General features: G+C 52.9%; 4 protein-coding genes across 4 annotated transcripts; 3 read left to right on the forward strand and 1 right to left on the reverse strand.

Moving 5' to 3' along the window:
* The first annotated feature begins 43 nt into the window (after positions 1-43).
* On the forward strand, positions 44-5,862 carry EDD37DRAFT_640291 (uncharacterized protein). Its single transcript, XM_062817227.1, has one exon. It carries the CDS (start codon positions 313-315, stop codon positions 5,689-5,691), a length of 5,379 nt encoding a protein of 1,792 aa, XP_062666392.1. The 5' UTR covers positions 44-312; the 3' UTR covers positions 5,692-5,862.
* EDD37DRAFT_640293 (Alpha/Beta hydrolase protein) lies at positions 5,863-7,965 on the reverse strand. The gene has a single exon (XM_062817228.1). The coding sequence runs from the start codon at positions 7,582-7,584 to the stop codon at positions 6,022-6,024; it is 1,563 nt and encodes a 520-aa protein (XP_062666393.1). The 5' UTR covers positions 7,585-7,965; the 3' UTR covers positions 5,863-6,021.
* A 95-nt stretch (positions 7,966-8,060) lies between these two features.
* EDD37DRAFT_640295 (uncharacterized protein) lies at positions 8,061-10,345 on the forward strand. The gene is made up of 2 exons (XM_062817229.1): positions 8,061-8,268; positions 8,322-10,345. The coding sequence occupies exon 2, from the start codon at positions 8,560-8,562 to the stop codon at positions 10,270-10,272; it is 1,713 nt and encodes a 570-aa protein (XP_062666394.1). The 5' UTR covers positions 8,061-8,268; positions 8,322-8,559; the 3' UTR covers positions 10,273-10,345.
* Positions 10,312-12,599, forward strand: EDD37DRAFT_640296 (uncharacterized protein). Its single transcript, XM_062817230.1, has 4 exons — positions 10,312-10,814; positions 10,885-10,983; positions 11,035-12,091; positions 12,158-12,599. The coding sequence occupies exons 1-4, from the start codon at positions 10,656-10,658 to the stop codon at positions 12,421-12,423; spliced, it is 1,581 nt and encodes a 526-aa protein (XP_062666395.1). The 5' UTR covers positions 10,312-10,655; the 3' UTR covers positions 12,424-12,599.
* Positions 12,600-12,772: the final 173 nt, after the last annotated feature.

Here is a 12,772-nt window from a genome sequence, read left to right on the forward strand (position 1 = left end):
TTGTAAGCGAACGCCCGCATTGACGCATCCCGCGCATAGCAATCCATGCACTGCGCTGTACCGCCATCAGGCGAATTCCACCCTTGCATGACATCCCGGTGCCTTGAATTGATGTCTCGAAATCCTTGTTCTGGGCACTTGATATCTTCGGATGTCCGTATTGCCAACCACAATTCTTAACAGATTCTCATGCTTTAAGCATCACCATGCGAAGACAAGACCACCCGAAACCACAGGATACCCGAGACAAGGAACGATTGAAGGAAACAAGTTTATAGCCAAAGGTTGCATAAACAAGCTGGATTAATCCAAATGCGAGCAGAAACACCCCTGCAGTCCTCTCGCAAAACCATCAAGAATCAGCGCAACGAACCTCTTTCTCCTCTACAAAGGCACGATGTAGCCTCCAACCGGCCGGTAAACAATCACGGTTCAGGTGCCTGCTCCGTACAAGACCGAATCCAGCAATGGCAAGCACAAAGTGCAGCAAATGCTGTCGACCCAGATGCGTTAAGCGTCCGCTCTATACCTAGATCTGACGTTGCCTCGATTGTGTCGAGGCCAAAGTCCGAGTATGGCGATGAGAACGACTTACGCACAGGCGGACGGACCAAAGACAGGGTTGAAGAGGTTGTACAAACGGAAAGAAGCAAAAGTGCTCCCAGGAAGAGAATCATCAGCGACAGTCACTGGAAAGCCAAATCGGGGGCTAAGAATCAGAGAGATACCAAGTCGGCTTCGAGACCACGGCCAGAGTCTGCTCATTATGACCTTTCATACACCACGACTGGTGAACCCCCAAAAGAGCGTCGGCGATCGCGTCGGCAACATGAAAATGCCATGGATGGACCGAAATCACCACTCGACAATGGCATCAGGATCAAACCTGGGCCCGCTGATGGACGTCCTACTGGTGTAGAGGATCGTCCACTTAGTCCTGATGTCAACAGCCTTGCGAATGGCAAACATCCGACAATGGACTCGGTGCTTTCCGATGAATCTGACAGGTATGTTGAGAACTATGTGGAAGATGATGAGCCGACAGGACGTACTCGACCACAAAGCAAGTATGTCGAAACGCTTGGGAGAGAGTCAGCCGCGACTGCAGAAGCCGAAAGGTCAAAGATGGGCGGGCTATTCGGCAAGACCAGAGATATGTTTTTAAAACCACAACCGGTACCACCTGTGCACAACAGGATCCCCAGCATAGAAGCATGGCTCGACGAGCAGCCTGATCCGTTCGTGGATCAATGCACTTCAGCCGAGCTTCCACCAGCCGAAGCTCCGAAATCTTTGAGAAAGGATCCTCGAAGGCAAGAGAGACAGAGACCGTCGCTTGATAAATCTCCTCTTGCAGATTCCAACCAGATATGGGAGTCAATTGACCGGCGCGACGAGACCCAATCGCGCCAAACGTCTTACAATGAAAGCATACCGCTAACACCGACACTTGGTGACCAGCGGTCTACGCCTAGTCACCGGCGTGAGAGGAGCAAAGATGCCCAGGATCATGATGACCCATCGACGCCACTCCGCAGGAGCGGAGCCAGAGTGCGCCGCGGGAGGGAATCTCCTAGCAAACGAGGGACATCCGCCGTTGGCCACTCTCCGTCGCCAGAAATACCCGTCACAGAATTTTCGACGCTTCAATTAGGGGAGCAGTTTCCAAGACAAGAGCGTCCGCCAACTGACCCGAAGTCAGCGCCTACCATTCCCTTTGAAGAAACACAACTTCCTCCCCACGAAACCTCTAGTGGCAGCGGTGGCCTCCAGCGCAGACTCACAACGCATGAGGAGCTGATGTCTATCATATCTCAGCCAAGGGCTCACAGGAGCCGTCGGTCTCGTCGACGCCCAAGGAGTACGCGAGTGGCTCAGGACTCGAACGGTGCACGAGAAGTGCTTGCGGCCTTGGTGGCAGACGAAGAGAAATATGGGCAGGAGCTGAGAACCTTGGTTGATGGTGTTATACCGGTCCTGCTCCAGAGTGTTCTCTCAAAGACGGATTCAGCTGCTGCAGCAGGTCTGTTCACCTCCGCCTCTAGTGTCCAAGACGATGTCAGCGTCACCAAGCCAATCATTGAAATGGGGATTGCCTTGGAAAGACTGAAGAGTTTGCATGCCCGTATCCCCCTCCAACAGGTGGATAGCCTTCTCAATTGGGCGCAGACAGCGCAGAAAGCCTACAAGGAGTACTTCCAAGCTTGGAGACTCGGTTTTCAGGACGTCATTGTCAACCTTGCACCACTTGACGATGCCAGTCCAGCTCCGCAAAGCATGGCGAAGGACGAAGCGGGTGACCTGATCGACAACGACGGCAGAAAGGTTGATGTCGCCTATTTGCTGAAGAGGCCTCTGGTTAGAGTCAAAAATCTGAGCAAGTCATTCGACCAGATAAGAGACCACTGTGACAGACCACTTGCCACAAAAGCAGCGGATGCCTTCACAGAACTCACAGCTGTGGCGAAACGTCGTCACCGAGAGGAACAGGCTCGTCTAGAAGACGAAGCAGCGGCGAATATTGACACTAGCAGGACTCGTGACATTCGGACAATGGCACCAACTGCTGGAGTCGTCCTCGACAAGTCCCGTCGGGTCAATGCCAGAGACTTTTTCAACCTCACTTTGTACCATACCAGCGGACAGCGAATGGACTGTGGTATAGAATTAATCTTCCGGGATAACGCTCCAGGGAATGATCCGGGTGGTGATGTACTCATTTGTGAAGTCGATGACACCGGCAAATGGCTTCTCTTTCCACCGGTCCTACTGAGCTCGATATCGGCAAGGCGCGGCGAGGCTGAGTTTGATCTTGTGATCATGGTGCGCGGCCGCGCTGGGCTCGGTCAGGGATGGCAGGAGCTGCTGGCGCTAAAGACCGAGGACAAAGAAGCCTCGACTGAGTGGATGAACATGCTTGGTTCAAACCCATTACCGCCCAGGCTCAACCGTACCCCTAGTCTCAAATCACCCCAATTGCCAAGCGCGGGAGAAACACGTCCTGATAAAGGTGATTCAGGTACACAAGGTCAGAAGCAGGATCAGTTGAGGAATGACCAAGGACCTGCGCGGCAAGATGTTGACATACCTATTGGAGAGCCCTCTGTGATTTTGAGGAGAAGCGACGTGAATCCCCGTTTAGATAGCGCAAAGCCTTTGATCGACAGGCCTGTGCCGTCACAACTGAACCTGGGAGGTGGTCTAGCATCAAAGCCGGAGGCACATTATCAGACACAGTCCACAGTCACGATCAAGAGACGGCCAGTTCCATCCACCAAGTCGTCCGACAGGTCGACTCTCTCAGACCAATCGATCAGACAAACATCCACCACGGCTTCATCATCGTTAAGACTTGTGACGGACAAGGCCGGTCCGACACAGAGGAGATCAGCTCCTCTGTCGCCAAGATCTCCTCCTCAACAACCGCTTTTCCCGGCACGTTCACCAGAAGGAATTCTGCCTGGCAATCGTGAGAGCCGCGACAACGAACAAAACCGTATCAAAACTGGTACTGAGTCCCCAGGCTTGGGCATTCCTATCTTCTCGACACCGACTAGCTCTCCAAAAGATCATAGCCTGACGGCGACTCCGGAGACTCAGTACAAGGCTTATAGTCCTTGGAGTACGGAGCCGATTCCACCATCCTCAGTCACCAAGGACTCGCAATCGCAACGACCGATATATCACCGAGCACTTTCCTCTACCCCATCACAGAATCTCCCCACCGTGGCCAGAATTCGGCCGTCGCCACACAAAGCGTCGGACATGGGTGACGTCCAATCGATCTCAGCAGCATTCAGTGAAAAAGGTAGATCACCTCGCGAGAAAGAGACGCGGACCCCGAGGTCCACGAGAGACGGAAAACCGCCACAAGCTGCAGCACCTCAGTCACCACAAACTTTACCGACGAGTCCCACCATAGCTTCTAATGCATCGCCTCCCCAAACTCCGCCGCACAGCAGGTCCCGCACGTTGCGCCCTCGAAACAAAACTCCAGATCTGGGCGCAACACCAGAGAGATCCTCGAGGAGGAGGACATCATCACCACTGAAGCACGAATATGCGCCTTCGACTAGTTCTGGTACCCCTGAAGACTATGACACGGACGGTTTCAGCGATTCCTCGTCAGATACCTCTGAAGATTTTGACAATGAGGGCGAGGACAAAGTCACTCCTCTCGTCGCGGTAGCTGCTGGTGACCGCCGACCCTCAAAGCAATCATATCCGCCGTCCTCGATGCCGTCGACGGGAACCAGAACATTAGCGCCATCAGATTCGGCTTCACAAGGACCTTATCGGAGAGTACCGTCTTCTAATACAGTGCCAGAGCACAAAAGACGGAAGGCCATTGCTACAGTTTCTGCGTGGTCCAACACAGGGAAGTGGGACGACATACACCAGGACGAATGTTCTATTGTCGTCTCCCCAGGTTTGGTCGAGGTTTTCGAAATGTCCGCAGCTCATTCAAATCCTCAAGGGTCACCCGGCGGCCGGCTCCCGACCGAAGACACCTCCCGAAACTCATCCATTTCTGATCAACCGTTAGTGGCCTTCGAATTGACCCCACTGGTCTTACTCCGTCAAGGCGCTGCCTGTGACATCCAGATTCGTTCCCCATCGACTCCCAACTCCAGAATCCAGACAACCAGTCACGTCATGTTCCGTTCCCGAAACGTGGAAGAGTGCAAGGCCTTGTATACCATGATCAATTGGGCCCGTTGCAACAACCCCACATACATTGAGTTGGAACGTGCTCGAGCTCGTCAGCCGACCGCAACATTCAACGTCAAACAGGAAGAACAAAAGACTGGCGGGCGATCAGCATCGTGGTTCAACTTTGGGAGCCCCAAGAAAGCAAGTTACCGTGCTTCCTCTGCACCGATACCAGCTTCTGTGGAGATGGATATGTCGGTCGAAAGTTCCGGGACTATGGCCAATGCTTTTTCCGCCCTGAGGATATTCAGTGCTAAGCCGGCTTTCAATCTCAATCGATCTTCAGTGCTCCGCAAACCGGGCGGCGGCACAGGAGCAAGTCTCTATTCCTCAAGCAGTGGTGGAACGGGGCCTAGGTCTGGCTCAAGCACTCCAGTGCCAAGTCAACTTGGCTTCGTTCCAGGAAAAGATGGACCGAATGTTCCTTCCACGAGCGCTGACGCTGCAAATGGAGGCGGCATGATCAATAACATGAAAATACGATTGTACCAGAGAAAAGGACAGCACTGGGAGGACATGGGCGCTGCACGCATGAGCGTCCTGCCAGCCCCTGTCGCAGCCACAGAAGATGGTACTACACCGCCGACCACACCTACTCAGAGTCGAGGACGAGTCTATAGCGAACCGATCGGCCAACCAGGCCAAGCTCGTGGACCGCGTCTCGCAAGTTCAGGTCATACGCCGCATCGGATTCATGGCAATGGTCGCGAAAAGCGCATCCTCATCGTCAGGAACAAGACTCCCGATATTGTTCTCTTAGACGCCGTGCTTGGCGAGAGCTGTTTCGAACGGATCATGCAGACTAGTATCGCAGTCAGTGTCTGGAAGGCGGCTGAGGAGATCGGTCATACTGGTGGTGTTACTATGGGCAGGGATACCAAGTACATGTTGGTGTTCAAGTCGAACAGGGAGGCCGGTTGGGTCTTTGGGCTATGTGGGACTTATCGGTATGGTCACAGCCAGGCAGTTGATGGCTAGGCATCCATACAGTTTGGGTTCGGGAGTATTTGGATAGAAGTGGGCATAGGGGGCTTTTTGTTTGTGTGTTGATATGTGTCTGTTGAGTTAGAGATGATACCCGGAATTACATTTTCTTGTTCAGTATCTAAAGCATGACGTCCACATTTAAGGTGAGAAGAAAAGAGAGATTCCGCAATGAAGACGGTGTTCGCTAGCAATGCGTGTAAGAATGCAATACACGGATATGTACAAGTAGAAGTTCCACCAGAAGAATGAAACCTCCGCGTGCCATCACATTCTTGTTCAGTGTTCAGTCGCGCCGACCCCTCTCTGCATGTCCACAGCCCTTCAATCTGTCAGCTGGTTAAGGGACAAAGCACTGCGATTCGCGGCCGGGTCGACAATGGTATTCGGCGGTGGAACAGTCAAATTGACCAGATAAGCGTCCATGATAGCCTGAATCTCTACGCTGACACCGTAGCTAGTATGGTCGTCGCCCACTCTCACAACGAGCGCGACCTTGGGAATCTGCGCGGCGAGACCGTACGCCCAGGGCAGCGGCGTGTTGTGATCGTTGGTGGACTGCACGAGGAGGATCGTTGGGGCTTTCGCCATTTGTGTCGAGTCCAGCCAGTGCTGGGGATTTGTGACGTTGAATGGCCATGCCATGCACAACGTGGCGAAATCGAACATCATCGAACTGCCAAAGCTTTCCGGATACATTGCCTCGCCTAGCTGCTGGAGGGTGGTGTGCTGCTCGAAAGTACTTACGTTCATTTGCCAGTCGAGACAGCCGACTGCTAGATTGGCGAAGTCTGAGGACTCTGATGAGCTGGAGATGGAGCTTGACAAAAGTGTTGCGTTGCCATTGATGGCCTCCTTGATGACCTGCGAGTACCACGGCCATAAATCGGGGCGTCCGAAATGGTTTCCCACGCTGAACAAGATTTCGTAGCCGGTTATCTTTGGCTTGCAAGTTCCTGCGTATGAAGACTTTGAGGTGGCTAAGCAGCCTGGTGCTGGGATGGGGTTCTTGTTCGCATCGGCGATCATGGCGTCCCATGCGAGGGCGGCGTCGTATGTCTCGTTGTGGAATGCACAGCTCGAGTTGGCATTGCACCATGCGAGAAGGCGCGTGACTTCGTATGGTCTGTCATCTCCCCAGTTGTCAAGGAGGAGCGAGTCGACAGCACTTCCTGCGTGGTTGACGACGCCGTCCAGGGCCATGGCGCGGACATTTTGGGGAAAGAGCTCGGCGTAAGCTGCGCCGAGTTGAGTGCCGTAGGAGAAGCCGAGCCAGTTCATTTTGGCCTCGCCTAAGCCGATGCGGATTGCATCGAGATCCCTGGCTGCGCTGGTGGTGTCGACCAAGCCGAGGAGAGGTCCGGTCATGTTAAGGCAGGATTCGCCCAGCTTCTTGCTGAAGTTCAGGACTTCCTGGAAGGTGGCTTCGTCGTTGATGATGTTTGAGGGTTGCTGTTGCCAGAGGCTGCTGTCACATTGCACGCTGGATGATTTGCCGACACCGCGGGGTTCTGGGCAGATGAGGTCGAAGTGATCCATGAGCATTTCGCTGAATGCACTCTCTCCTAGAGCTTGACTGTAGCAAAAGCGTTGGGCAAATCCGCCGGGACCGCCTGGATTGAAAAATAAACTACCTATACGAGAGGTACTGTTCGTCCGGAGTCGGGCGACGTCAAGTGTGATATTTTGTCCTCGGGGATCGCTCCAGTCCATGGGGACTTGCATGGTGCCGCACTGGAGAGAAGGGTTGTTGCGGAGAGATTCGGTGACGTTACAAGTACTCCATTGTATAGGATAGGAGGGTGCTTGCTGTTTGGTCTGTGGAAGAGCGTTAACGAATGGAGAGCCGAGCATGGCGAGCAAGAGAGCGTTTTCGTGCAGATACATGATGGCGATGCCTGATATGATGTAGCGGTGTTGTTGTGGTTCTGTATCACGCAGGGATCAGATGTCTCTTGTGAAAGAGCTCTTGGGCCAGTGGAAGAGGAAAGAGAAACATTCTCAACTGCTCTTGCCGAACATTCTCACCAGCGCTCGCCAATCGTTCTCTTCTGCTCTTGCCCAAACCACAATTTGTGACGGAGCATCATGCAAAATCGTCCAATACCTGGATGCCTCTGTGGCATAGCACTGCAGCAACGTCGCCCGGTGGACTTACCTCTGGTGAACCATATGAGTTCCAAGCTTTCGGTAAATCTGTCTCCAGCAAAGTGATACATGATGGTATGCAGTCATTGCCGTTAGCGAAGGAGCATCTTGAAGTGAGGGTGACGAATGTGTGCGAAGAGAAAGAGGAAGCAACTACCTCCGAAAGCACTGAAGAGATGAAATCGACATGATGAGTAATCATTTCTTTGGGTGATCTTACATAATCCATCCTGTAGTCGAGGTCTGCTTGTTTCACTCCCAACATTGTACTCCCTACAGTAAAACGATAACCCGGCGTCATGAGTAATACTGTCACAACGGGCATACTGCTCACGAGCACGGAGTCATGAATTCTGTCTGTTGGGTTCCAGATGCCTAGCTTTTCTGACGGGACCAGCGACCATTGGCTCAGAGGATAGAGAGGTAAACCCTCCAGCAGTCTGCTCATTTATTTGATGAATGATGTTGCCCCATAGGAAATTGCAAATCATCACTATCAAGCGTGGCGGAAGGATGGTTCAGGAGTGAAATCTACCCAGTGGCGCCACTCCGTCCGCATTCTAGGCTTCAACCCTTCGCTGTGTGCCTCTTCTTGCGTGCCTTGGTGACAACCTCTGCAATCTAACGATCAAGGACACATGCTCTTGCAGAAGGCCTTGGGTGATCTCGACAGCCGCAAATATTTGTCGATAGGACGAGTAGTTCTGGTTGGCCATGCCACCAAGGGGAGGATCAGGGACTGCTCGCAGAGCGGATCCAGTTGATCGTCCGGATGATGGAATTGACGAAGACGAGCAGGAAACACCCACCTCATCAGCTGCCGGTGGACTTTTGTTCATCGCCGACACAGGGCAGAAGGGCCAATCTCGGAAGAAGCAAGACTTGAAGACTTTGCGTGCTCATGTGATGCACAATTACCTCGTGAAGAGCCATGCGGAACAACAGGATCCACAATCGAGAGCGACCTGGGCAGTGGTGCCGTCAAGCAAGAATCAGAGCGTTCGGGCCAGTTCAACGGTGATTGGCGGCCAAAAGATGAGATTCAGGTTGAAATCAGATGGATTGGAACAGCGATACCCATACCGACATCCGAACGACAAGAGAAAGGACAAATCTCGGAATGAGAATGCAGACACGAATGTCCCAGCCACCCAGGCGTCGAGCGGAGAAAGTTCTACAGCGCTTTACGTACCAGGGTACCCTCTGACACTCCTCGAGCCGCAAGCTATCGACCCCTTTGGCACACTAGCCGTCGAGCTGAACACCAAGGACGAAATCTTCCTCCACAGATTCTATAAGCTGGATAGGTATCCATGGTGTCCGATCAACGGGCAGAGTGACTGGTCCATCTTCGCAGTGTCTGACCAACTCGTGTTCCACGCGACGATGTTTAGCTGGGGAATGCATTTACGACATCGCACTCCTGCACCGAAGCACGATGAAGAGATGCAGGTGATCCAGCACAAATTGGCTGCAATCTCGTTGATCAATAGTCGCCTTTCGGACCCGGAGGCAGCAACAAGCGATGCCACCATTGCGGCAGTTGCTGCTCTTACCAACATTGCCCTTGTGATCGATTCGTACCCGGAAGCGAGCAAACATATGCGAGGCCTGGAGGCTATCGTCAAAATGCGTGGCGGGCTGTCGACTCTGGGATCTGGCGTCCAGCTACATCTGCAACGGCTCATCAGTTGGAATGATCTGATCTATTCGGAGGTGTTCGACGAGAAGTTGAGGTTTTCTCCCATCGAGGTCTGGGATGAAGCATGGGGCACCTTTCAGCAGCCAGATGAGTCCACATCATTGCCCGGGTTGAGTTATACTGAGTTGAGAGCTGCACGGGTGCCTCGTCACGAAGTCTTGGAATTGTTAGGAGATATCCAAGGGCTGTGTCGTCTGGAGCAAACAAGTCCTCTATTGCAAACTGACGAGCAAGGGCGAATGAGACGTGGCGACATGTTCCATCGGATCGAGAGACGATTGCGACTTATTGTGCAAGCAGACACGGCGCCTGGCAAGAATCGATGGGACGCTACCGTCTGGAGAGCTGTGTCTCTGACAGCTTTGGTCTTCACTCATCATCACTTGAGGGGCAATCCCCTCAAATACCGACATTTTCCGGTGCTGTCTATGCAGCTGCATGACACCTTACTGACCATGAGTGAGGATCTATCTGAGTTCGCTTTCGCACCAATATTGTTACTCTGGGTGCTCAGCACTGGTGCGATTGTCAGTAGCAACGTAGAGGCCGTTCATCAGTCATTCGTGACGATGCTATCAAGAGCATGCGTGAGGTACGGACTGGTCGAAGGGGATCAGTTCCTGTGGAACATGTCTGGGTTCCTATGGATAGGCGAAGCGGATGAGAAGAGGTATTCCGAATTGTGGCAGGAGATGGAACGGTCAATGCGGCAGGGAGGTATATAGAAATAGGGACGGGTGGTGACAGATAGTTTGTAGTTGAGAGTCATGATGCACTTCACATAGTGACTTGTATTCGGCTAAACGATCCTTTCCCATCCCTTGAACCCTTATCTCCGAGGGTCATGCGCGGCTCACGAAGTCCGTTCATCCCAATGGCACCATCCACACCATCATCAAACGGATAGAGACACGGCTGAAACACCTCGGACAATCGAACCTCATCAACATCAACTGGTGGTATCCTCATCCATCCTGGACTAGGTGGTTATTTGTTTTGTCCGCATACTTGATCAGCTCACGAGAGTTCTACAAGTGATATCTGCCTCCGGAATCACCCCGTCTTTCCCCGCCCTGTCACCATCTCGTACTACCTCAAGTAGATACCAATGGCTCAGCTCCTTGATTTGGCACCCGAAGTCCTAAGTCACATATTCCAGGATGTCGAGCCTACAGACCTCGCCTCCCTATCAAAGACATGTCAATACCTCTACAAATTGATCCAGAACGACCAATTACTATGGAAGATCCACTATCTATCACGATTCGTAAGCATACCTTGGACAATCTCATCTCAATCAACAGAACCAGGACTCTGACATGCAACAATCGATACAGGACTCCCCGCCACAAGACGACTCTCAGTCCTGGCAAGACAAACTAACTCGTCTGATCAATGTGCAAAAGATCCTAGAATCAGACGATGAGAACATCAAGGTATGCCACCCTCCTCTATCAAATCCATATACATACTCACCACACATCCAGGCCCACGCCGTCGAAGAGGTACTCACCCAAACCGTCACCCTCGCATACCAATCAAAATCTTCATCACACAAAACCTCCGACTTTCTCGCAGATCTATTCGACAAATCCGCCAACGTGAACACCTTCCTCTGCAAATCCAGCCTCTTCGCCAATGCCCGACCCGATGCCTGGACCAGTGCCCCAACCGAGTCCCTCCGCCAACTCTCCGCCCAACTCCACGTCCTAGGCGGCATGAATCTAGAGACTCCCTGGCCCAGTCCTGTCGAATTCAGTTGCCCACACTTCGCCCCCGACGTCGACGATTCAGACGACGACTCGGACGAAGACTACCAACCACCAAGTAGACACCCTTCCATTCCCGCCCAACCGATCCGACATGTCCACCCCTATGCCAGAGCCCGAGTCTACGACCTCCGCCGCTACAACCCAGCCAACATGTGGGGCCCCTTCATGGACGATGGCAGCGCACGGGTCGACTGGGAAAAAGTCCAAGCCATCATGATCGACATCGCCTACAACCACCGCATGTACACGGAACGTCGCGGTCTCAACGGTTCATCCTTACTAGGCAGCACAACCACAGGCAATACGCCCGCCACCCCAGCAACACCAACGTCCGTCTCAGCTAGGTCGCCGACACGACCATCCCACAATCCAACATCCGTTCTACGGCCCTGGGACGATCCTTTCAGCGGCATCGCGCCCAACAGCTTCGTATCCTTCCCATTATCTGGCACCCTCAAACCCGCTCTACGCCCGGACCTAGATGCCCTAGACCCCTACGGTGTAAGCGGCACCTGGATGCGCATCGTATGCTTCCTCGACTACAACGACCTCTACGCCTTCAATTTCGAGAGCGGTGTCATCCCGCGCAACGAGGAGCGTCCGCCCATCACGACGCGCGAGGCTTTCAGGCTCATCCGTCTGCAACTGCGTGTCAGTGCGATCGAGGAACCCGGCCCAGAAGATGGTCAGGACTTTCCCGTAGTGCACTTCGAGGGCGCCAGCCGGTCGACGTTCATGGCTTGGGATCCCAATGCGAACTCGAGGATTAGAGGTACATTCCATCTCCACACCCTTCTTTCTCTGGCAGAACAGTGATAACTGACTCCCATGTGTACAGGTATGGTGCGCCAGACGCCCAGCGGCGAGATCCGATGGACCACGTTCAGCATCTTCCACGGCGAAGAGCGCTGGCGGAGTGAAGGCGTACAGATTGGCGGACTGAAATCCGCACGAGGTATACTGGGCAATTGGTTTGACAAGGACTACGATGTGCATGGACCTGCGGGACCGACAGCGTTCTGGAAGATCAGTGACGATATCGTCGAGGAGAAGCGGACGTTGCCTCAGATGGTGCAGATCCTGATGGCTGAAGTTAATGGTTGATTCCTGTATGGTGATGTTTCATCAAAGTATATACGATTCGGATGGGCGAATGGCGCTAGGTTGACCTGATGAACGAGCGCTCTAAGTATGGCATTCTGAGCTAGTTATAGCAACGTCAGCAATTTATCAGTTTTTCTCTGCAATGGAAAGGCAATCCTTGTAATGGTCGTTAAAATCGTTCATTTCAGGCGAGTGCCAAGCACAGCAGCCCCTTTCTCGACTTATATGTGCGAAAGAGGTATATATAGGTCATCACAGATCCCGTCTCAGCCCCAGCACCTGTTCATGTCACATTTCAAACCAGAGTTTCCTCATGTCAGGATAAGTTGCTCAAACACCTTCATCGATA

Source organism: Exophiala viscosa (assembly GCF_022695815.1).
Source record: "Exophiala viscosa unplaced genomic scaffold EDD37scaffold_12, whole genome shotgun sequence".
Taxonomy (NCBI): domain Eukaryota; kingdom Fungi; phylum Ascomycota; class Eurotiomycetes; order Chaetothyriales; family Herpotrichiellaceae; genus Exophiala; species Exophiala viscosa.

Coding starts and splice junctions, on each gene's coding strand:
- EDD37DRAFT_640291 (XM_062817227.1), top strand. CDS start 313: ATGCGAGCAGAAACACCCCTGCAGTCCTCTCGCAAAACCATCAAGAAT.
- EDD37DRAFT_640295 (XM_062817229.1), top strand. CDS start 8,560: ATGCCACCAAGGGGAGGATCAGGGACTGCTCGCAGAGCGGATCCAGTT.
- EDD37DRAFT_640293 (XM_062817228.1), bottom strand. CDS start 7,584: ATGTATCTGCACGAAAACGCTCTCTTGCTCGCCATGCTCGGCTCTCCA.
- EDD37DRAFT_640296 (XM_062817230.1), top strand. CDS start 10,656: ATGGCTCAGCTCCTTGATTTGGCACCCGAAGTCCTAAGTCACATATTC. Junction 10,815..10,884: donor TCCACTATCTATCACGATTC/GTAAGCATACCT, acceptor CAATCGATACAG/GACTCCCCGCCACAAGACGA. Junction 10,984..11,034: donor CAGACGATGAGAACATCAAG/GTATGCCACCCT, acceptor CCACACATCCAG/GCCCACGCCGTCGAAGAGGT.